General features: G+C 39.3%; 2 protein-coding genes across 4 annotated transcripts in view; both read left to right on the top strand.

The window, feature by feature from the left end:
* The window catches only part of rxfp1 (relaxin family peptide receptor 1), a 56,086-nt gene extending 50,396 nt beyond the window's left edge, over positions 1–5,690 (top strand). Inside the window, exons 17-19 of one of the 2 annotated variants that reach the window (XR_009205261.1) lie at positions 711–929; positions 1,401–2,496; positions 3,185–5,690. Coding sequence is in view for 1 of the 2 variants with exons in the window: in XM_058396367.1 (XP_058252350.1) it covers positions 711–929; positions 1,401–1,678 (497 nt within the window). In the remaining variant the exon portion in view is untranslated. Of the gene's footprint in view, positions 1–710; positions 930–1,400 lie in introns of both variants that reach the window. The other variant, XM_058396367.1, reaches the window with a different exon arrangement.
* Positions 5,691–8,998: 3,308 nt separating this feature from the next.
* etfdh (electron transfer flavoprotein dehydrogenase) lies at positions 8,999–22,100 on the top strand. Of its 2 annotated transcripts, none has more exons than XM_058397351.1 (13): positions 8,999–9,206; positions 11,036–11,182; positions 12,180–12,409; positions 13,916–13,997; positions 14,193–14,311; positions 16,951–17,028; positions 17,181–17,327; positions 18,654–18,794; positions 19,385–19,528; positions 19,610–19,778; positions 19,872–20,054; positions 20,882–21,103; positions 21,612–22,100. In XM_058397351.1, the coding sequence occupies exons 1-13, from the start codon at positions 9,176–9,178 to the stop codon at positions 21,773–21,775; spliced, it is 1,857 nt and encodes a 618-aa protein (XP_058253334.1). In that variant the 5' UTR covers positions 8,999–9,175; the 3' UTR covers positions 21,776–22,100. The 2 variants fall into 2 exon arrangements, with proteins under 2 accessions (XP_058253334.1, XP_058253336.1); XM_058397353.1 differs by having other exon boundaries at positions 9,008–9,152.
* Positions 22,101–22,113: the final 13 nt, after the last annotated feature.

Below are 22,113 nucleotides of genomic sequence, written 5' to 3' on the forward strand. Positions count from 1 at the left end.
AAATCATTTATTATAAGCCTTCTTTTTACTTCCTGAAGATTTCCTGGTCTTCCTTGTTCCTGCTCCAGGTGTTCTGTGAATTCTTGCTGGTTACTTTATACACAAAAGACTAGCTTCATTTTTCCATGATTTATCCTAATTGTGATAGCACTTTATTCGTTTCCATCTCTAATGGCTAGAGATTTGTGGACTATTTCTCAACCCAGCAGTGACGTTTTATCCTTTTTTACCAGCAGAATGGAAATCGACTTATGGGACATTTTCAATCGGTATAAACTAGTTAATTATTTTATTGCCGAAAGTCTGATATAAAATGAGTCAGGACTCTGTAGGCTTTCAGTGTGAGACGTGTGTTTTCCCTCTGCTGGATAACCTTACACTAACTCTTAGTGGTTGAAGATAACATCTTCAAATTTCGAGCACTTGAGGCATCTCAGAGAACAGAAATAGTCTTGCTATCAGCTTTTACTTTGAAGATAGAAACATTTCTGTGGGAAAAAAACTAACCATTTTTGTTTTCGTGCAACTTTTCTATGAATATATCGCCCCTAGTAGGCTAGGGAAAAACAGAAATACTTATAAACTACAAATTCTTAAAGCCCTAAGTGTCTACTTTCATATGAGCTTCATATTAACCACCACTGTGGAGTGGAACATGATCAAGACTTGTATTGTTGTTTAAATTTGATCTTCTATTTGCTTCCCCGTAGGCCTGAACCTTGTGGCATTTCTCATCATCGTGTTGTCTTACGGAAGCATGTTTTACAACATCCAGAGAACAGGGACTCAGACAACCAAATACAGCAACCACATCAAGAAAGAGCTAACTGTGGCCAAACGCTTCTTCTCCATCGTCATCACCGATTCGCTGTGCTGGATACCGATTTTCATTCTCAAGATCTTATCCCTCATGGAGGTTGAAATCCCAGGTAAGTGCTTTCCTCCATGGTTTTTATCTGTTTATTGTTGAGTGGTAGGTGATACATGGCCTTGAGATGAAAATGCCTGCTGCATCTGATCACAACAAACAGCTTAGCCACAAGCACTGGCATTTGTGCAATTTCTCACGACAGATAATAAATATGCGGTCACTTCTTGAAGAAGTGTATATTTCTTGGGGAAGTGGCAGTGCTTAATCATTTCTGTGTTAATTATAAGAAGCTTAGGAGTTCATTCAAATGCATAACTAAGAGCTACAGTTGAGCCCTAAGACGTGATTGGATTGGACTTTTTAATAATTGTAAGTGGACTGCCAAATGAATACATTTAAATTGGACTGTTGGACTCTGCTTATGTTGGTTGTATTTTACAAGTAAATTAGCATGGGATCAGACTATCAGTATCAATGAATTTCTATTTCTAGGGATAATAAATACAAATTATTTCATTTCTTCAACCAGGAACCATCAGCTCATGGGTGGTTATCTTCATCCTGCCCATAAACAGTGCTCTAAATCCCATTCTCTACACTTTGACCACACGACCCTTCAAGGAGACCCTCCTGCAGGTCTGGACCAACTACAGGCAGCGACGGCCATTGCTCAGCAGCCACCCAGCCCATCATCCTTCCTTTACCTGGCAGGAAATGTGGCCTCTTCATGAAAACAGCCAGAACGTAGTGTCTCCAGAGTACCTGGCACATCCTTCTGAGATGTCCTGTACATCAAGGACTTCCTAGCTGCTAAACATGGACAAGTGAAACAGGACAGGAAACGATAGATAGGGTGATACTCTTGCTCAGTCTTGGAACCACGTACATTCATACTACTGAGTGACAAAGCAGCAAGAGTTTCGTTCATTCGTTTCCAATGGAAGTGTTTGACTCGGAGCCGTGGTTGGGTGGAGTGTGAAATGAAACGGAGCCTTACTCATATTTATGCAGCGTCATGTACAATGTGACAAAAATACCGGATCAACGGACTCCCAGGTTCTACTTTTCCGAAATAATACCGTGACCTTCGAAGTCAAGCAAGCTTGGCAGAAAGAAAAAAATTCAAAGAAAGAACATTTTCTGTTCCTGTGAAATTTTATTGCTTTGTCATTGTGTTCAAAATACACCTTGTGTCCTGAATATTGCTAATATTGTGCTAACTCTGTGATGAATATAGTCAATTAGCCCATTAGTGAGAATTCACATGATTGTCGAGTGGGGTTTGTGTCCTTCATTTTTCTTATAAATAACAATAAGGCTCAGAATAAGTTTTTTTTTTTTTTTTCCTCCATTGAAATCGTCAACAAACAGCTTGAAGTGGATTTTAGTTTGTTTTTGTGCAACCAAGAAAAACAGCACCACCAATGGCTGGAAGAAAAATTACACATATGAAATAGAGGCTGGGGCTGATTTCATTCTAGCCCAGACTGTAGATTCATGTCATCTGATTACACATCTTACATTTGTTGTCCATTGGGACTAATTTATTTAACATCGCTGTCATATCCATAAAACATCATCAACAGCGATGGAGAAGCCGAGAATCGAAAATACGCAAGCAAGAGGTGAATCAATAACTCGTTTTTTTTTTCTTTTGTGGTTTCGTTGTTTGTTTTCTTTCAAGTGCAAATGAATTCACAAAGTCTGCTTTGTCCAATTAAAGTCAAGCAACAGAATGTTTTGTGTACTTTGATTTGAACAAACAGATCTGTCTGATTGCTATTCAGAAGAGATACCACGTAATTACGTTCCGAAAACAATTAAGGAATATAAACAATGCTGTCTAACTGTCTTAGCAAAATTGGGTTATTGTGTGTATGTGTAAATTTGCTCACACCAACAATGAGACCACATTCTAAGAGGCTTAAACAAATCGTAGGGTATTTTGTTTCGCCGTCACTTTTAATTTTAAATAGAACTGAGAATAGAAAGTTTAGAAGGTTTAATAAATCAGTTTAGAACAATGTCTTTATTTTTGCAAGTACAATGTCTTTATTTTTCATAAGGGAAGTTTAAGAAGCCTCTAGTGCTATTAAGTGTTTAATAGGAAATATTTTTTTAAATAAGAGTTGATTCAAAGGAACATGAAATAAGCAAGCAAAAGAATGTAACATAAACGTAAAGCAGATATATATATATGTAAATTTTTCCCCTTCTCAGTTTTTTCAGATCTTATACTTCTCATGAGCACTTTACTACAAAGTCCACAAATAAGCATCTGTTAATACTGACTATTGTTGATGCTTTCGGCAGTTCACAGGGGTCAGCATGGGCACCCTGACTGGTCTGCGGATATGCAGCCCCATGCACAATAAAATGCGATGCACTGTGTATTCTGACACCTTTCTATCAGAACTTCTTCAGCAATTTGAGCAACAGTAGCTTGTCTGTTGGATCGGATCACACGGGCCAGCCTTCGTTCCCCACGTGCATCAATGAGCCTTGGTCGCCCATGTTCAACACTGTTCCTACCTTGGAACACTTTTGATAGATACTGACCACTGTAGAACGGGAACACCCCACAAGAGCTGCAGTTTTGGAGATGCTCTGATCCAGTGGTCTAGCCATCACAATTTGGCCCTTCGTCAATCTCGCTCAAATCCTTACGCTTGCCCATTTTTCCTGCTTCTAACATCAACTTTGAGGACAAAATGTTGACTTGCTGCCTGATATATCCCACCCACTAACAGGTGCCATGATGAGGAGATCATCAGTGTTTCTTTGTCATTCTTTGTAATAAAACAAGATCTTGTAGGCCATGGAGGATTTTTAAGCTAGCCCAATTTGGCTTAAAAATTCAGGACCATATCAACCCTGTTATTATCTGTCCTGTCTGCTGCTCTTCCTGTGTAAAGAGTGAACCTAGGGCAGTGTGATGCCGGTCCCAATGGGCCTCTATTAAATCTGATTGCAGTCTTGACCACTAGGGGCAACATCTTCTCACCTCAAAAGACGTCACAAGTATTTCAACAGAATTTAAAATGTATGGAGTTACCAATGAGGATTTTAATCTAAAATATTTATAAACGTTTATAAAAGATAAAAGTTCTGTCTCATCATTTCATCATAAGTTCTACATTTCTCCCTGTTTAGTAGCTGGCTCATTGTACGTTGTGTGTTTATCCGTATTTGCGATGACTGCTTGTTCTGTGTGTAGCTTTTGTTTACATGTTCATGTTTTCCTAGCCTAGCTTAGCCCACGTCTTCTAGCTGTGCATCCTTTCTAAGACTTTGTTAGTTCTTTAATTGACTTACCCCACATTAAAAATGTTTCCTATTTCATGGACAGTGTCAGTGATATATCTAGGAAGGGGCTCTGCACCACCTGTACACATATAATAACTCTTCCTGAGTCATACAGCTGACCGAATAACCATTAATAAAAGTAATAATTATATTTAATGCATTCTGCTAATTAATATCCTTACACCAGGGTGGAAAGGTATCCTTAAAGACCTAGATTACATAATTATTCATCTTTAAGCATATAATGAATTAACTACTAGGAATAAATGGTTTGAATTATAACAACACTATTCATGTTCATGTTGTCCAATCAAAACGGGTTTGGTTCTCTTTCATACTGTGACACTGTACTGTACAACTGATGTTTATTTAAGGTTACGTTGTTTGATATCTGAGATATTTGAGCCAAATATTACTGTAATGATCGATGAGCTCTGTTCAATATTGAAGTATTTCATGCTCATGTTCGGTGATGTTGGATTTTCTCTTATGATCGTGTTTAGCAAAGGATCACTGTGATTAGAACCCGGATACTGGATTTATTTCCATTATGCAGTGGAACCTTTGCACTTTAATTCGCTCTGGAGGCGAGTTCTTAAGGTGAAAATTTGTATTGTGAAACGAATTTTCCTATAAGAAATAATGTAAATGCAGATAATCCGTTCCAGTCACTCAAAAAATATGACCGATATTCCCAATACGAAGCGTATGTAAACTGTATGGCTGCTTACAGAGAACTGACCCAAGCCAAGCATTCCATGTCAAGGCTCCTCACAGGAAGTCGTGCCACCAGGCTTGGGCTAAAAATAGATCAGACCACCCACACCACCAATCTGTCAACAAAAAAACATCATGTAGCTTAAGGCAACGTTGGTATCGTGGGTGGACTCTTTCAAAACAGCTTTCACTGACTGAAACATCATAAAATTCGTAAACTCGCTTCAGTTAGCTTCTCTTGGCTTTTCACTGAAGCAAACAAGTTTTGACGTACATTCGGACGTATGCGCAACTTAGCCAACGTTCAGTTCGGTTTGTTAGTTTGCTGAAAATGCATAGTATGCCGATGCAAATTTCTTGCCAAATGGCGAAAATTCATAATGGAAGGCGTTCATATGCTGAGGTTCCACTTGTAATATGAAATGAGTAAGTTATTAGATATCTAGGTTTGCTAAAAGGATGCTAATATACATTTGAATCAAATGGTTTAATTTTGCGCCGCTCAGTCATCCAAAAGCTTTTAACGTTTAATAATTACAGTATACTTTAATTATCGCAAGGCTTTTTCCCCCCTTCTGTTATCGTGTCTCTTGTATAAATGTCATGGGATAATTAGGGATAAAAACCATTAGTGCCATTCTATGTGATCTTTTCATCGTTATTTTATAATAGAGTGCATAATTGATCAAACATAATACTGTATATTTCTGTTTAACATGTTCAAGGAGTAGACAGCGAGACTGTTTTTCTCTGTGTGTCTTTAGAAAACCTGGTGTACAAACGTTCATTCAAGTGACCTCAGAATTTCTGGATGCAAAAATAAATGTATAATGTGAAAAGGATCGATCTCATTTTGACGTGTCGTGATATTTTCTGCCCGTCCAGGTTTCAGTTCGGCGCTGAAGCGGCTCTGACGTGGAAATCTCTTTGCTATATGAGAGAGGATTATAGAGATGACTGAAAAGCTTTAATGCATGTCACACTACGTCTAAGGGGATTATACAGCCGGCGTATACAGACCTGATTACTGTCTATTAAAGAAAATATTTACATGAAGTCACACGGAGGACTGGGGAGCACTTTAGCTGTGAGGATAAAGTGAGGGGGAAAAAAGTAGAGAAATATATGTCAAATAATATGTTTGTGAATATTTTAGAAATTGTGGCAAATATTTAATAATAATTTATTTATTAAATTAATTTATGTTTATTGGAAATAGAACAAACCAGATCTAATAAAGTTCCCCTCACACCATCCTCATGATTTTTTTTTTTTTACATTAAATCAGTTTTTTTCTCAGAACTTTAATATATGATGATCAACTCAGCCTAATAGTTGCTTTGTATGCACACACATTAGTGTTATTATTATTAATAAAAAATAATAATAAATAACACTTGGACACATGCTGTAACAAGAAAGTAATCAGTAAACAGGTTTATTATTTATTTATTTATTTATTTATTTATTTATTTATTTATTTATTAAATAAGGAATAAAACACTTGGACACATGCTGTAACAAGAAAATAATCAGTACTCAGTTTCATTATTTATTTATTTATTTATTTATTTATTTATTTATTTTTATTAAGGAATAAAACACTAATGTGTTGTTACAGGAAAATAATCAGTACTCAGTTTCATTATTTATTTATTTATTTATTTATTTATTTATTTATTTATTTTATTTTTTTTTTTTTTATTAAGGAATAAAACACTAATGTGTTGTTACAGGAAAATAATCAGTACTCAGTTTTATTATTTATTTATTTATTTATTAAATATGTAATATAAGCACTTGGGCACATGCTGTTACAGGAAAATAATCAATAGTCGTTGTTTTTATTTTATATTATTTTATTTTTTAAGTAAGAAATATGCTGTAACCAGAAAATAATCAGCACTCAGTTGTTTTAATTTAATTTAATTTAATTTAATTTAATTTAATTTAATTTAATTTAATTTAATTTAATTTAATTTAATTTAATTTAATTTAAATTTAATTTAACACTTGGGCACATGCTGTAACCAGTATAATAATCAGTACTCAGTTGATTTAATTAATTAATTAATTATTTAAGTAAGGAATTAAGAAAACACTTGAGCACACTTTGGCTGTTTTTTTCTTTGTTTGCTTTTGAATAATAAATGAAACACATGCTCTTACAGGAAAATAGTCAATACTCATTTGGTTTTATTTATTTTTTAAGTAAGGAATAAAACACCTGGATAAATGCTGTTATAGAAAATTAATCAATACTCATTTTATTCCTCTGATATCAAATGATTTGTCAACTTTAATCACAATTATTACTTTTTTTTTCATTAATATTAGTTCATATAAAGTAAGTTCTCATCACTTCCCTTACAGCAGCTATGAACAGCTCGCTTTTTCTTTCCAATAAAGGTTTACTTCTGATTGATAAAAAAAACGGTGATACTTCCAAAAATCTCCTGTGATACGTCTGTGAGCTGCTGCACTACTGTCGGAGCTGCTGCTATAGAAAATTAATCAACTCCTCCTGACCGATCAGATTAAAAAATTCACCAGTGGTGTGGTGTAATAAAAAATGAATACAGAGGAAAAAGTGCGGTATTTTTTCATGTACATGTAGCTGAGTAACAAAAATGTATCATTTATTTATATTTAAATGCATTATAAATACGCTTAACTAGTTATTTATGTGAATACCATTTCCTCATTGGAAATTAATACATTTCCTATTAATTCTTATATATAATTGATAATATTAACTGAATTATATACGTAGGAATAAGTCGTGATTTATTTTAAAAAGGAGTATAGGCTTCATTCCAACTCTGAATAAAGAGACTTTGGTCCCAAAGCACCTGCCATGAATTTCTGCAAGAAAATACTTCCTTCCATTTTATTCGGTTTAAAATCCCACAAGTGCTTCTTTCTCATAAATACGAGCTTTTAGGGACTCTCTTTCCCTGAATACATTATAAGTGGTATTATTATAGATATGAATAGCATTTGAGAGGTTAGATTAGATTTTTATCATTCTGCTCTGTCCTCTTTTGATTTGATTGAAATTCAGTAGATGTGCATGTTGATGTTTATGGGACCTTTTATGAACTTTTCAGTCAAAGAACTGTGATCCACAAGTGACCCTGACCAGAATAATGTGGTTAAAACCCAAGTGGTTAAGGCTCTGTTTTGTTGATCATAAATAAGATAAGGGATCAAATCCCAGCACCACCAAGCTCCTGGGTCACTGCATCATGGCTGACCCTGCACTCTGACTCCAGTCCTCCAAGGATGGGATATGCGAAGAAAGAATTTCACTGTGCAGTAATGTATATGTGGCAAATAAAGGCTGCTTGAAATGAATGTATGAAAAAATACACTATATTGCCAAAGGTTTTGGGACGTCTGCCTTCACATGCACATGAATGTAATACGGAGTTGTCCCTTCCTTTGCAGCTATAACAGCTTCAACTTCTCTGGGAAGGCTTTCCACAAGGTATATGGGAATTTTTGATCATTCCTCTAGAAGTGCATGAGGTCAGGCACTGATGTTGGACGAGAAGGCCTGGCTCACAGTCTCCCAAAGGTGTTCTATCTTGTTGAGGTCTGCAGGCCAGTCAAGTTCCTCCACACCAAACTCACTCATCCATGACTTTATGGACCTTGCTTTGTGCCCTGGTGTGCGGTCATGTTGGAACAGGAAGCGTTCATCCCCAAACTGTTCCCACAAAGTTGGGAGCATGAAAGTGTCCAAAATGTCTTGGTATGAAGCTGAAGCATTAAGAGTTCCTGTCACTGGAACTAAGGGGCCACTCCTGAATTGAATGATTTGGAGAGGTGTCCCAAAACTTTTGGCAATTTAGTGTATGTAAAAACCACAGTTACTTCAAAACCATGACCTTGCATTATTTTATCTGCATTTAAAGAAAATGTATGCATAAGAAGTACCACTTTTGTCCCCTGTCTCATTCTAAGCTCTTTAACATCGGACTGTTATTGTGTTAAAGATTTATTAATAAAAAATCACAGATCGCGTTTAGAACTGATTGAGGTTATTATTTCCTCTCCGACAGGTGGCAGCAGAGAGCATCTTCTCCCTTCAACCCGCCATGACGTTTTTTACAGAAGGAAGAAGACGAAGAAGAAGAACCTATTTTGGTTCCAGGGCTGAAATAACTGTTCAAACTGTCCGGCTGAACCTCAGTGCATATTTATTTCACACTACAGGAGGCGTTTTTATATCCAAAAGGAGGATTTACAGCAGGTACTAAACCGTCAGATTTCTCCATGATTCCTTCCAGCAGATGTTCACTTCAAGGTAATGTCACAGAGCCACTTCACAGATTAGCTGCGGGCCGTATCCCAAATCCTGCCGTGTTCACTACTTACGCGCACTTTTAAGGCGGTGAAATAACGCTCGGTAGCTAATGTGCAGCTAGGGCACTGCGGAATATTGAGGTGATTTGGGACACTGCCTTTGGGATTCAACGCTGAGTGAAAACTTAATAGCTAGATTTTTACATTTTGGTGTTTTTTTTTATTAATATCCTTTAATGCTCGTGATAGTTTTATTCATGATATATACATATAAAATTAAGAAAAAAAGCGCGGGTGTTTTTAAAACTAGTTATACACCACCTAACTCCTATCTTTAGCTTAGCTTAGCAGGATGCTAGCTAAGACTAGGGCAAAGGTCAGTTATATATCATTTCTGCCAGGAATCGTGCGAGAAGTCAGAAAATACTATAAACCTTATCATTTAATGCATGACATCATGCTATAAAGCAGTTATGCATGTATATTTGTCAGTGTTAGTGTTTTAAATGATATTGGTTGCTCTTGGAAGGATGTTTTTGGATAAAAGTGGAGTTTATCTGGCATTCCTTCTTTTATTGCAGAATCAGTAAAATAGGTTGTATTGCTGAAACCCAGATTAAAGACTAAAGGTCATGGTTGTTTTGTAAAACATGAGACTAGTGATTTCTACTTTCTTATTTAGGACAATTAATCCTTGCTTTTTGTTTTGTTTTTTTTACCACAGCCTATGGATTTAAAGTGCACAGAAATGGTGTGTGTGTGTGAGAGAGAGAGACCCTGATTGGAAATCAAGACGACAGAAAAGAAGACATTTTTTAAAAATCAATTGTTCAGGATATTATTTTGAAAATTTTCATTTTTCCCACACACGATTGAGAAAACAGATAAAAAATTTTCAGTGACTCATCCTGTACTCATCTTCTTTTCATCCAATGACAATGAGACGGTGTATGTCCCGCCCCCTCTGGGCCTGCCTTGCTACTTAAGAGTAGCAGCAGTAAACGTGGTTCTCCGAAGCGCTTTGGGTTGTGCGTCTCCCCGGGCTCTGTTCGCTTCTCCAGTCAGCACTCGGTAGAGAAATATAAGTTTGGATTTGATTCGTTTTGAACAGGGAACAGTTTTAAATTCGTAAGAATCTGAGGGTTATGTGATTTTTATTTTTATAAATTTTTTTCCTCCACCCTGAGGAGTGTTTTTAATGAATTTAAGGCTGCTTAAAGCTGGACCAGAATCTGTTTTGATGGTAACTGAGCGAATGCATTATTTTAAGCAGCGTTTAAAAATTGGAAGCTATATATAGGCCTTGCGAAAGTATTCACACCCCTTTCCTCTCCTTGAAAGTTGTCGCATTACAACCTGGAATTAAAAAGGCCAAGATTTTATTTAAGGGTTTGAAGCTAAGGGGGTAGAAATTTATTTAAAAACTAATTAAAATAAAACAATTTTAAAAAAAAATTATTTATTTATTTATTTTTAATAAATCAATTAAGTAATTAATATTTATTATTTTAAAAATAACTAAGTTGTATAAATTAATTTATTTATTTATTACTTTTTTATCCATGAAATAAAACCTAAATAAAAACAAAGCACCAAAAGGGGGTGAATACATTTACAAGGATCTGTTTACTGACACAAACAAATACTTTTTGATCGTGTTTGGAATTGTGTTTGCTTTATATTATTATTATTATTATTATTATTATTATTATTATTATTTTTATTTAAAAGTGATGATTATATAACTATTAAACAGTAGCAGTCAGGTTGTATTTGTGCACCAGATGACCTGCTATATTCCTGATATCCGCATGTTTTTTTTTTAAACAGCACGGAGGTGTATACGTGCACTGAAAGCAGTTCAGACAGAGCGAGTAGCTCCGCAGGTCTACACAAGACGATGTTCTTCTGCTCCGGTGCCACGGATCACGTCCCATTATACCATCTGTCCTCGAGACAAGGATCCACGATGGGAAGGTCGGTAACGGCAGACAGAAATGTTCTGAACATTCCTCAACGTTACTGTGAACTGAAACTGATAAAACGAACAATGTGTCATTTTTGTAATAATTAATAAGCCAGGAAATTGACTTATTTTCTGTAAGAGCGCTCCCTTGTCGTGTTTCACTCCACCACCAGCTGATCGTTCCATATCCGATTAAACGAATAACAAGAAACTTTTTTATTCTTTTATGCTTCGAACCTTTTATGGACCCGAGACAGCTTCCGTACGATTCATCGCCTCCGTGTTCTCCGGAGCCAGCTGTCATTTACATCCCCTGATGAATTCTATCAGCTCTAATTTATCAGCTGTTAAACAATTCTGACTGAAACTCTCACCACGCCTCTTCAGATGAAACACAATCACGGATCTGATATGATTTGCTAATCTGCTTTGCGCTGTTCTTCACTTGTGACAGATTTCACATTAACCGGGGTGCAATTTTGAGTTTCGTTTTTAGATGTATAATTGGATTTTCTGATTAGAAATGCTGGCACGTGATGGCGGTGTCGGTCAAAGCCGTCAATACTCCCACTGTCTACTTATTGTATGTGGTCATCTGAAGTATTTGATGATTTCAAATAGCAGAGCAGGGTCACCAGTTCTCTCTTGTGGACTCCTTTGTCCAGGAACGTCCAGGAGATGTCAGAAGCTTAATGTTGAGGTCATTTTTGGACATATATATATTTTGAAATCTTTGTCGTAAAGATTTCCATTCACATCCTACTTGTAACCTCTTGGCAAAGGAAGCCAGATTTTCATTAAAAATCTCCTGAAAGTTTGTTGAACCCCTTATGGCTTGTTCCTTTATAACTTTCGCGTATCCTGACACAGACTGACAAATTGAAGTGTTATAATTTTTCCCGCATATATCAATACATTTTATTGATTGATCTAGACACTAGATAGAGCCGTAATGAGTCTGCTTCATAACATCGAGGTGATTTGTGGCTCCTCCTCCTCCTGCTGCAGGTGTGAACATGGAGCGCTTTGCAGACGAGGCAGATGTCGTGATCGTGGGCGGTGGCCCCGCCGGTCTGTCAGCGGCTATCCGGCTGAAGCAGCTAGCCAATCAGCATGAGAAGGAGCTGCGGGTGTGTGTGGTGGAGAAGGCGTCTCAGATCGGAGCACACACGCTCTCTGGGGCCTGTTTAGAACCCAGTGCTCTCAGTGAGCTCCTGCCAGACTGGAAGGAGAGAGGGGTATATAAACACACACACACACACACACACTCTGAAACCTGCAGCACTCTAATAAACTTTATCTCTCTGATTACACATCAGTCACCTTTGACTAACTGGACATAACGACTACCACGGACTTTATCACACACACTAATCAGCTCATAGTTGCAGTAACGGGCGATCGTTTCATTAAATGGGTCATTAACGCTGATGGCTCTGATGGTAAAGTGACCAAGAGGTGGAATTCTCTTCAGTCATCTTAGCCCAGAGCAGATCATTCTATTGTAATCATCACTAATTTTATTGTCATTAAAAGTAAGCAGCGTTAAACAGATAATAATATTTATTTGAAAAATACTCATCGACACTTCCTCGCACCACAATAAGGGTAAAAGAAGGAGTAATGAACCGTTTTTAATAAATCACTAAGGATTTTTTATTTTATGGCCAACAATGCTTTTGTTTTTAAAATTAAAAAACAATTTATTTACTTATTTATTTTAGGTTTTTGTTTTTAATCTTATTTATTATATTTTAATCTTATTGATTGATTGATTGATTTATTTAGCAAGTACACGATTCTTCTTTTAAACCTTCCTCCCTGCATCTTGGCCCAAATCCTCAGAAAATCAATGGGCATTTTTTAAAAATATTTTCTGAATATAGCAGCATTTGCTTGCTTTTGTGGTTTCTTTTTTTCTTTTTCTTTTTTTTTTCCTCCTTCCACGATCACGAAAGCACGAACTTTCGTGGGACTGATTAATACAGTATTAAGCCTACTAAATAGTTAACTGATGCGTCTCACACTGACTCATGTATTTACCTCTTAGCGCTGTAGAATTCTCCCAAGTCTTGACTGATTTTCTATAACATCAGCTCAGGCATCGATCCTTCTTCAAGTAAAAATCACAGGGTTATATATAATTCACTTGTTTTAATACGTGATTGATTCCATGCATGGAGGTGGCTCGACTTGCTTAGTTTGTCATCCAGAGATGGTGAATCTGTGCGGCATGAGAGGAATAGTTAGTGGAAAATAAACGTCAGGCTGCCTCACACCCTACAGTCATGGAGTTTTATACCTGTAAGTAATACAGCAATATTTATCCATTCACGAATGTCTTAAGTGATGTCAAATTCATGTTCAGGTTAGCTACAGTTTTTATTTATTTATTTATTTTACACAGATATTTACATAAGACTTGATGTGATGAATTGTGGGATATGTGAATGACAGGACTTCCTGTATTCTGTCGGGTAGAACAGCTGCTTTTCCTGTCTTGGGAGTAAAAAATATAGCCCTTGGTTCAGCGTATTTTGACAGTGTACTCTCACATGAAATAAATAAATAATACGTCTCGCATGTTCCTCGGAGACGTGTCGAATGACGAGGCATGGAAGGTGTTTTTCTGGCACTGTTGTGACACCTTAATTAAAATGCATTATAAACCAAGTGACCTGGTTTCTCGCCAGCACACAAATCTGTGTGTGTGTGTGTGCGTGTGTGTGTGTGTGCTCTTTCAGGCACCGCTCAACACACAGGTTACAGAAGACAGATTTGCTATTCTGACAGAAAAGTACAGAATCCCTGTGCCAATACTTCCAGGTAAAGTAATCCGCCTTGCATAACTCTTCCATTCCACGTTACCCAAGCGTACACAATGAACGCCTACGTGCGCACACATTTTTAAATCCTGTTCCTCACTGGGAGAAGTCTGAATTAGAGTGTAAAATAGCTTTCTGTAGTTAATTGGCCTCAGGAATTGTATTTTTTTTTTCCTTGTGTCCTTCCTGTCTGCAGGTCTGCCGATGAATAACCATGGGAACTACATAGTGCGACTGGGTCACTTTGTGCGCTGGCTGGGCGAGCAAGCCGAAGAACTCGGGGTGGAGTTGTATCCGGGCTACGCCGCTGCCGAGGTCAGAACATCATGACCAGCATTCTCTCTCACACACACACACACACACGAATAGGCTCTCTCTGACTCGTAAAGAGATGAGTCTTCCTGGCTTCATAGCTAGCAGTTTTTACATCTGTGATGTTTTTTTTTACCCATACAGAAAATGCTAGAATTAAATGAAAGCATTTGTTTATTTCTGTGTGTGTGTATATATATACACTATATTGCCAAAAGTATTCGCTCACCTGCCTTGACTGGCATATGAACTTAAGTGACATCCCAATCCTAATCCATAGGGTTCAATATGACGTCGGTCCACCCTTTACAGCTATAACAGCTTCAACTCTTCTGGGAAGGCTGTCCACAAGGTTTAGGAGTGTGTTTATGGGAATTTTTGACCATTCTTCCAGAAGCACATTTGTGAGGTCACACACTGATGTTGGACGAGAAGGCCTGGCTCTCAGCCTCCGCTCTAATTCATCCCAAAGGTGTTCTATCGGGTTGAGGTCAGGACTCTGTGCAGGCCAGTCAAGTTCATCCACACCAGACTCAGTCATCCATGTCTTTATGGACCTTGCTTTGGTCACTGGTGCACAGTCATGTTGGAAGAGGAAGGGGCCAGCTCCAAACTGTTCCCACAAAGTTGGGAGCATGGAATTGTCCAAAATGTCTTGGTATGCTGAAGCATTCAGAGTTCCTTTCACTGGAACTAAGGGGCCAAGCCCAGCTCCTGAAAAACAACCCCACACCATAATCCCCCCTCCACCAAACTTTACACTTGGCACAATGCAGTCAGACAAGTACCGTTCTCCTGGCAACCGCCAAACCCAGACTCGTCCATCAGATTGCCAGATGGAGAAGCGCGATTCGTCACTCCAGAGAACGCGTCTCCACTGCTCTAGAGTCCAGTGGCGGCGTGCTTTACACCACTGCATCCGACGCTTTGCATTGCACTTGGTGATGTATGGCTTGGATGCAGCTGCTCGGCCATGGAAACCCATTCCATGAAGCTCTCTGCGCGCTGTTCTTGAGCTAATCTGAAGGCCACATGAAGTTTGGAGGTCTGTAGCGATTGACTCTGCAGAAAGTTGGCGACCTCTTCGCACTATGCGCCTCAGCATCCGCTGACCCCGCTCCGTCAGTTTACGTGGCCTACCACTTCGTGGCTGAGTTGCTGTCGTTCCCAAACACTTCCACGTTCTTATAATACAGCTGACAGTTGACTGTGGAATATTTAGGAGCGAGGAAATTTCACGACTGGATTTGTTGCACAGGTGGCATCCTATCACAGTTCCACGCTGGAATTCACTGAGCTCCTGAGAGCGACCCATTCTTTCACAAATGTTTGTAAAAACAGTCTGCATGCCTAGGTGCTTGATTTTATACACCTGTGGCCATGGAAGTGATTGGAACACCTGATTCTGATTATTTGGATGGGTGAGCGAATACTTTTGGCAATATAGTGTATATATACTGTGTGTATATACACAGATCAGGCATAACATTATGACCACTGCCAGGAGAAGTGAATAAGACTGAGTCTCTCCTCATCATGGCACCTGTTAGTGGGTGGGATATATTAGGCAGCAAGTGAACATTTTGTCCTCAAAGTTGATGTTAGAAGCAGGAAAAATGGACAAGCGTAAGGATTTGAGCGAGTTTGATGAAGGGCCAAATTGTGATGGCTAGACCACTGGATCAGAGCATCTCCAAACCTGCAGCTCTTGTGGGGTGTTCCCGGTCTGCAGTGGTCAGTATCTATCAAAAGTGGTCCAAGGAAGGAACAGTGGTGAACCGGAGACAGGGTCATGGACGGCCAAGGCTCATTGATCCACATGGGGAGCAAAGGCTGGCCCGCGTGATCCGATCCAACAGACGAGCTACTGTTGCTCAAATTGCTGAAGAAGTTAATGCTGGTTCTGATAGAAAGGTGTCAGAATACACAGTGCAGGACGGGTCAGGGCTGTTTTGGCAGCAAAAGGTGGACCAACACAATGGTCATAATGTTATGCCTGATCAGTGTATAGTGCTGTTTTTCTGTAAGGGGAAGTTTATTTAACATCGATGGAGAAAGTAAGGAGTCTCCAGTGTCAGAGTTAACAGTGTCTGTTAAACAGAGTTGTTTAACAGACCTTCCACAATAAGTAGCTGTAAATTGATAAAGTCTAACTCATTACAAATTGTATTTGTTTTATATCGCTGTGGTACAGGGGGAATAAAAGACGACTTCACGACATGCGATTATAGGAAAATAATCAACTGCTTGCCTGACTGCATCACAACACCTCATTGTTAATTATTATAACTAAAACCAGCAAGTTCTATATAATAAAACATGCTGTTATAGGAAAATAATCAACAATATGTATGTAGTATATAATACATCATTTATTATTCTTTGTGCATTTTCTAAAAGTACAGCACAGAAGCACAAAAACTCATTATATGTAAAAATCACCTTTCCCTATTCGACCTCGGAGAGATTGATTGAGTTTGATGAGCGTTTTAATTTCTTGTGTCTTCTGTAGATTTAATACACTTTTGATTAAACACCTTGGCAAGACTCCTGAGTGGATTCATTAGTTCTAATTTTATATTATTGAGGTGCCGTGAAATGTGTTGCTCGAAGGACAAGCGCCTGAACCTGGTCTCTTACAGGTGCTGTTTCACGAGGACGGAAGCGTGAAAGGAATCGCCACTAACGACGTCGGGATCGCCAAAGACGGCTCTCCTAAGGTTCGTGACCCTTTTCGAGATCAAGACTGTGGTGTAATTTCCTACTCCATCAGTCTGTCTTGAAATAAAGATGAATAGATGGATATAGAGAGAGTGAGACGGCGTATATCCACACACTGAGTATATTTCTCACCTGCACGTGTCTGTCACAGGAAGTGTTTGAACGAGGCATGGAGCTCCACGCTAAGGTCACTCTGTTTGGAGAAGGATGTCACGGTCACCTCTCCAAGCAACTCTACAGACAGTTCAACTTGAGGGAGAACTGCCAGCCGCAGACCTACGCCATCGGCCTCAAAGAGGTGACTGACTCGAATTCGGGTCTTTTAGTTTTATAGTTTTAATTTGGAGAACTGATTATTATATCAAATGCAGTATATTACATTTGCAGCTAAGGATTGAAGAATCACACTCGGGTACGGACCAAAACAATCCGTCTAAGTCCACTTCAAGCATGAGTCAATTGCAGTGAGAAAGCGATTTGATTCTGAATCGACTCGACTACAAGAAATGAATCAAACTTTCACATTTCGGTTGGAACCAAGGCAACCGGTCCGATATATATATAGGAGCAGTCCCCTTTCAAGTGAATTCGAGCATGAATCAGTTGCAGTGAGAAAGCGATTTGATTCTGAATTGACTCGAATTAAAGGAAGTGAATCAAACACTAAAATATTTTCTTTTTTGGTTGGAACCAAGGCAACCGGTCCGATATACATAGGGGCAGTCTCGGTCCACTTTCAAGTGAACTCGAGCATGAGTCGATTGCTGTGAGAGAGTGATTTGATTCTGAATCAGCTGACCACAGGAAATGAATCAAAGATTTGATCAATTTTTTGGGGTCTGAACCAAAGCAACTGATTTACTATCATCCGAGTAAGATGTCTCGTTCCGCTTCCATGTGATCCCAAACACGATTCAGTTTGATTCTGAATCAGTGAGACTATAAGAAGTGAATCAAAGATTCCGATTATTTTGGACAGATGAACAAAAAGTGGGTAGCACGGTTCGAACAGGCATGGGCCTTTCTGTGTGGAGTTTGCATGCTCTCTGCGTGGGTTTACTCCGGTTTCCTCCCACAGTCCAAAAACATGTACATTAAGTTGATTGGTAGTTCTAAATGGCCCGTAAGTGTGAGTGGTTGTCTGTCTATATGTGTGACCCTGTGATGGACAGGTGACCTGTCCAGGGTGTACCCCTGCCTTTCGCCCAGTGTGTGCTGGGATAGGCTCCGGCCAATCCCCGTGACCCTAATTAGGAATGAAGCGGGTATAGAAGATGGATGAACAAAAAGTGAATGGTGGCTGCATAAACAAAACAGTATATAATTATCAAATAATTTACTGCATGCACCTCTTTTTTTTTTTTTATACGCAGTGTAAAATCAAATAGAACATCTAGAAACATTTACTTTTCTGACATTTGGCAGACGTCCATATCTTACATTTTTATCTCATTTTTATGCAACCAAGCAATTGAGGGTTAAGGGCCTTGCTCAAGGGGCCCAGCAGTGGCAGCTTGGTGGACCAGGGATTCAAACTTTTGATCAGTAGTCTTAAGGTACCACATTCAACATAAACAGACTAATATGTGTGTGTGCACACTGACACGCTCCCCTTTCCCTCCAGCTGTGGATTATTGATGAGAAGAAATGGCGCCCAGGTCGAGTTGAGCACACCGTGGGCTGGCCTCTGAACAGGAACACGTACGGAGGCTCTTTCCTCTACCACCTGAATGAAGGAGAGCCACTAGTAGCCCTGGGCTTCGTGGTAAGTGAAAAGAATGAACGTCGTATTGAATGACCCTTTGTTCTTCTTTATTTTTTTTAGTGAGTAGATGGTCTTCTGAGCGTACTCTATGATCTGAATAGAGATTTCTCGGAATCGAGTGTTATTTGTCTGAGAAAGGCTTCACATAAACCTGGAAGACCACAGCACTGAGGCACAGTAATACAGTATGTAAGAAGGCTGGAGATTTTTGTTTGGATTTTTTGGATCACTCAGTACATTTCCAGCTCCTTTATATTCTTAACTTTGTACATATGAATTTAACTCTTCAGTTCAAATCCAGACATGAAGATGCTTGGTGATTTTGTGTCCTGTAGCACTTTGTGTCTGTATGTTGAAGTCATCATCTTGAAAAGATTAATCTATGGCCATGTCTTAACCTCCTGGCAGAGGCAACCAGGTGAAATTTGAGCTGAAAGATTTTGGTACTTCAGAATTCTTGATGCTATTAATTTGCACACTTGCACTCCTGCCTACTGCTGAAACTCTGATTAAGAGTCCTGTGTGTGTGTGTGTGTGTGTGTGTGTGTGTGTGTGTGTGTGTGTGTGTGTGTGTGTGTGTGTGTGTACAGGTGGGTTTGGACTACACTAACCCTTACCTGAGTCCATTCAGAGAATTCCAGCGCTGGAAGCATCACCCATCCGTGGCTCCTACTCTGGAAGGAGGAAACAGGATCGCTTACGGAGCCAGAGCTCTAAATGAAGGAGGTTTACAGGTACCTCGGGTGTCTCAGTATTTGAACCAATTTACTGTATTTAACACACGATTAATGTAAATGTCATCTCTCTCTTCACAGTCTATACCTAAGCTGACGTTCCCCGGCGGTGCTCTGATCGGCTGCAGCCCGGGCTTCATGAACGTCCCCAAGATCAAAGGAACGCACACGGCCATGAAGAGCGGCATGCTGGCAGCAGAGACCATCTTTAACAAACTGACAGACGAGAACCTGCAATCCGAGACGGCAGGCACGCAACCCGGAGCCACTCGGAATTACGAAACATACAGGGCATGAAGCTGAGGAGATCGAATAAAACGTTTTTCTGTCCTTTGTCTTTTAGGTGTCCACGTTCCTGAGTATGAAGAAACTTTGAAGAATTCATGGGTCTGGAAGGAGCTGTATTCCGTGAGGAACATTCGGCCGTCTTTCCACAATTACTTTGGGCTGTATGGAGGGATGCTGTACACTGGAATCTTCTACTGGATTCTGAGGGGGAAAGAGCCATGGACACTAAAACACTGTGGTGAGTAAATAAGATGTTTTCACCAATAAAGCTGAAAATTCAATGTCACACTTTCAACTTATTTTATATTACTTAAATTTTACACCGATCAGGTATAACATTCTCAGCACTGAGAGGTGAAGTGAATAACACTGATGATCTCCTCATCATGGCACCTGTTAGTGGGTGGGCATTCTGCAAGTGAACATTCTGTCCTCAAAGTTGATGTTAGAAGCAGGAAAAATGGACAAGCGTAAGGATTTGAGCGAGTTTGATGAAGAGCCGAATTGTGATGGCTAGACCACTGGATCAGAGCATCTCCAAAACTGCAGCTCTTGTGGGGTGTTCCCGGTCTGCAGTGGTCAGTATCTATGAAAAGTGGTCCAAGGAAGGAACAGTGGTGAACCGACGACAGGGTCATGGGCGGTCAAGACTCATTGATGCACGTGGGGAGAGAAGGCTGGACCGTGTGATCCGATCCAACAGACGAGCTACTGTTGCTCAGATTGCTGAAGAAGTTAATGCTGGTTCTGATAGAAAGGTGTCAGAATACACAGTGCATCACAGTTTGTTGTGTATGGGGATGCATAGACACAGACCAGTCAGGGTGCCCATGCTGATCCCTGTGCACTGCTGAAAGCGGCAACAATGGGCACGTGAGCATCAGAACTGGACCATGGAGCAATGGAAGAAGGTGGCCTGGTCCTGATGAATCACGTTTTCTTTTACATCATTTACATTTTTTTTTATTTAGCACATTTTATGTAGCACAAGTTCATTTATTATAATTTTTTTTTTTTTTAATGTTTTTTAAAGAATTTTATTTTATTTTATTTTATTTTTTGCAGGTGTTGACTCTGCCCAGTTGAAGCCAGCGAAAGACTGCACACCCATCGAGTACCCGAAGCCCGATGGAAAAATCAGCTTCGATCTCCTTTCTTCTGTGGCGCTGAGCGGGACCAATCACGAGCACGACCAGCCTCCTCACCTCACACTGAAGGATGACAGCACTCCTGTAGCGCAGAATCTCGCCATCTACGACGGGCCAGAACAGAGGTTTTGTCCTGCAGGTGTGTACATTGTCTTGTCTTTAAAATGCAATAATCTATTTTGTTTTTAATTTCCTTACAAATAACCTGTATGATATGTAGAATAGGATTTTAAAAAACGTCCTGTCTGGAAGGATCGTGTTTGCCTCCTGTCAGCTTTTATAGACCCTCTAGGATCCAGTAGGCGGAGATTTATGGGCATGAGGTAATCTTATCTAATGAACCTTTACGTGGATTGATCACAGTACGATAGACAGCTTACTGTCCAATCCGAAAATCTGACTGGTCAGTAGGTTTGACAGTAGTGCTGCTAAGTCAAACCGCAGGAGTGCTTTTCAATGTTTCCATAGTAACAGCTCAGTCACAGGGGGTTGTATTATGTAATAAATAATTCATTTTATTTCATCTTAGTTTTATTTATATAGTAAAACGATGAGGCTCACGACGTCCAGTCAATCAGATTGATGCATGATCTTGGACTTTTGTCTATGTAAGATTTTTTCTTTGTTTTAATACCTCTCCCTCTCAGGTGTGTACGAGTTTGTTCCACTGGAGTCAGGTGAAGGCATGAGGCTACAGATCAACGCACAGAACTGTGTGCATTGTAAGACATGTGACATCAAAGATCCCAGCCAGAACATCAACTGGGTCGTTCCTGAGGGCAGCGGAGGACCAGCCTACAACGGCATGTGATCCTGTGTGTGTGGTATTAAATTTCTTGCGGGTTTTATTGAGGCATGTCTCTCTGAAACACACAATCTAAAAACAATAATTTTTTAGTGTGCCTACGGATCAGAATAGTCCCATGTTCATCGTGATGGGGACTTTTGTGTGTAATTGTCATGATTGATGTGGCATTAATTACGTTGAATGTGATCGACTTGTACGGTTTGAAAGCCTACTGTAAGACTTTTCATTAAAAAAAAAAGGTCCAAGTGAGGTGAAATGGAGCGTTTGTCCGTAAACGCACATGTGCAGATAAGGGCCAAACGCGTGTATGTGAGGTATGAACTTATAAACTAACAGCAGCT

Source organism: Hemibagrus wyckioides, linkage group LG08 (assembly GCF_019097595.1).
Source record: "Hemibagrus wyckioides isolate EC202008001 linkage group LG08, SWU_Hwy_1.0, whole genome shotgun sequence".
Lineage (NCBI taxonomy): Eukaryota > Metazoa > Chordata > Actinopteri > Siluriformes > Bagridae > Hemibagrus > Hemibagrus wyckioides.

Coding starts and splice junctions, on each gene's coding strand:
- etfdh (XM_058397351.1), top strand. CDS start 9,176: ATGATTCCTTCCAGCAGATGTTCACTTCAAG. Junction 12,410..13,915: donor CAGACTGGAAGGAGAGAGGG/GTATATAAACAC, acceptor GTGCTCTTTCAG/GCACCGCTCAACACACAGGT. Junction 19,529..19,609: donor TAAATGAAGGAGGTTTACAG/GTACCTCGGGTG, acceptor CTCTCTTCACAG/TCTATACCTAAGCTGACGTT.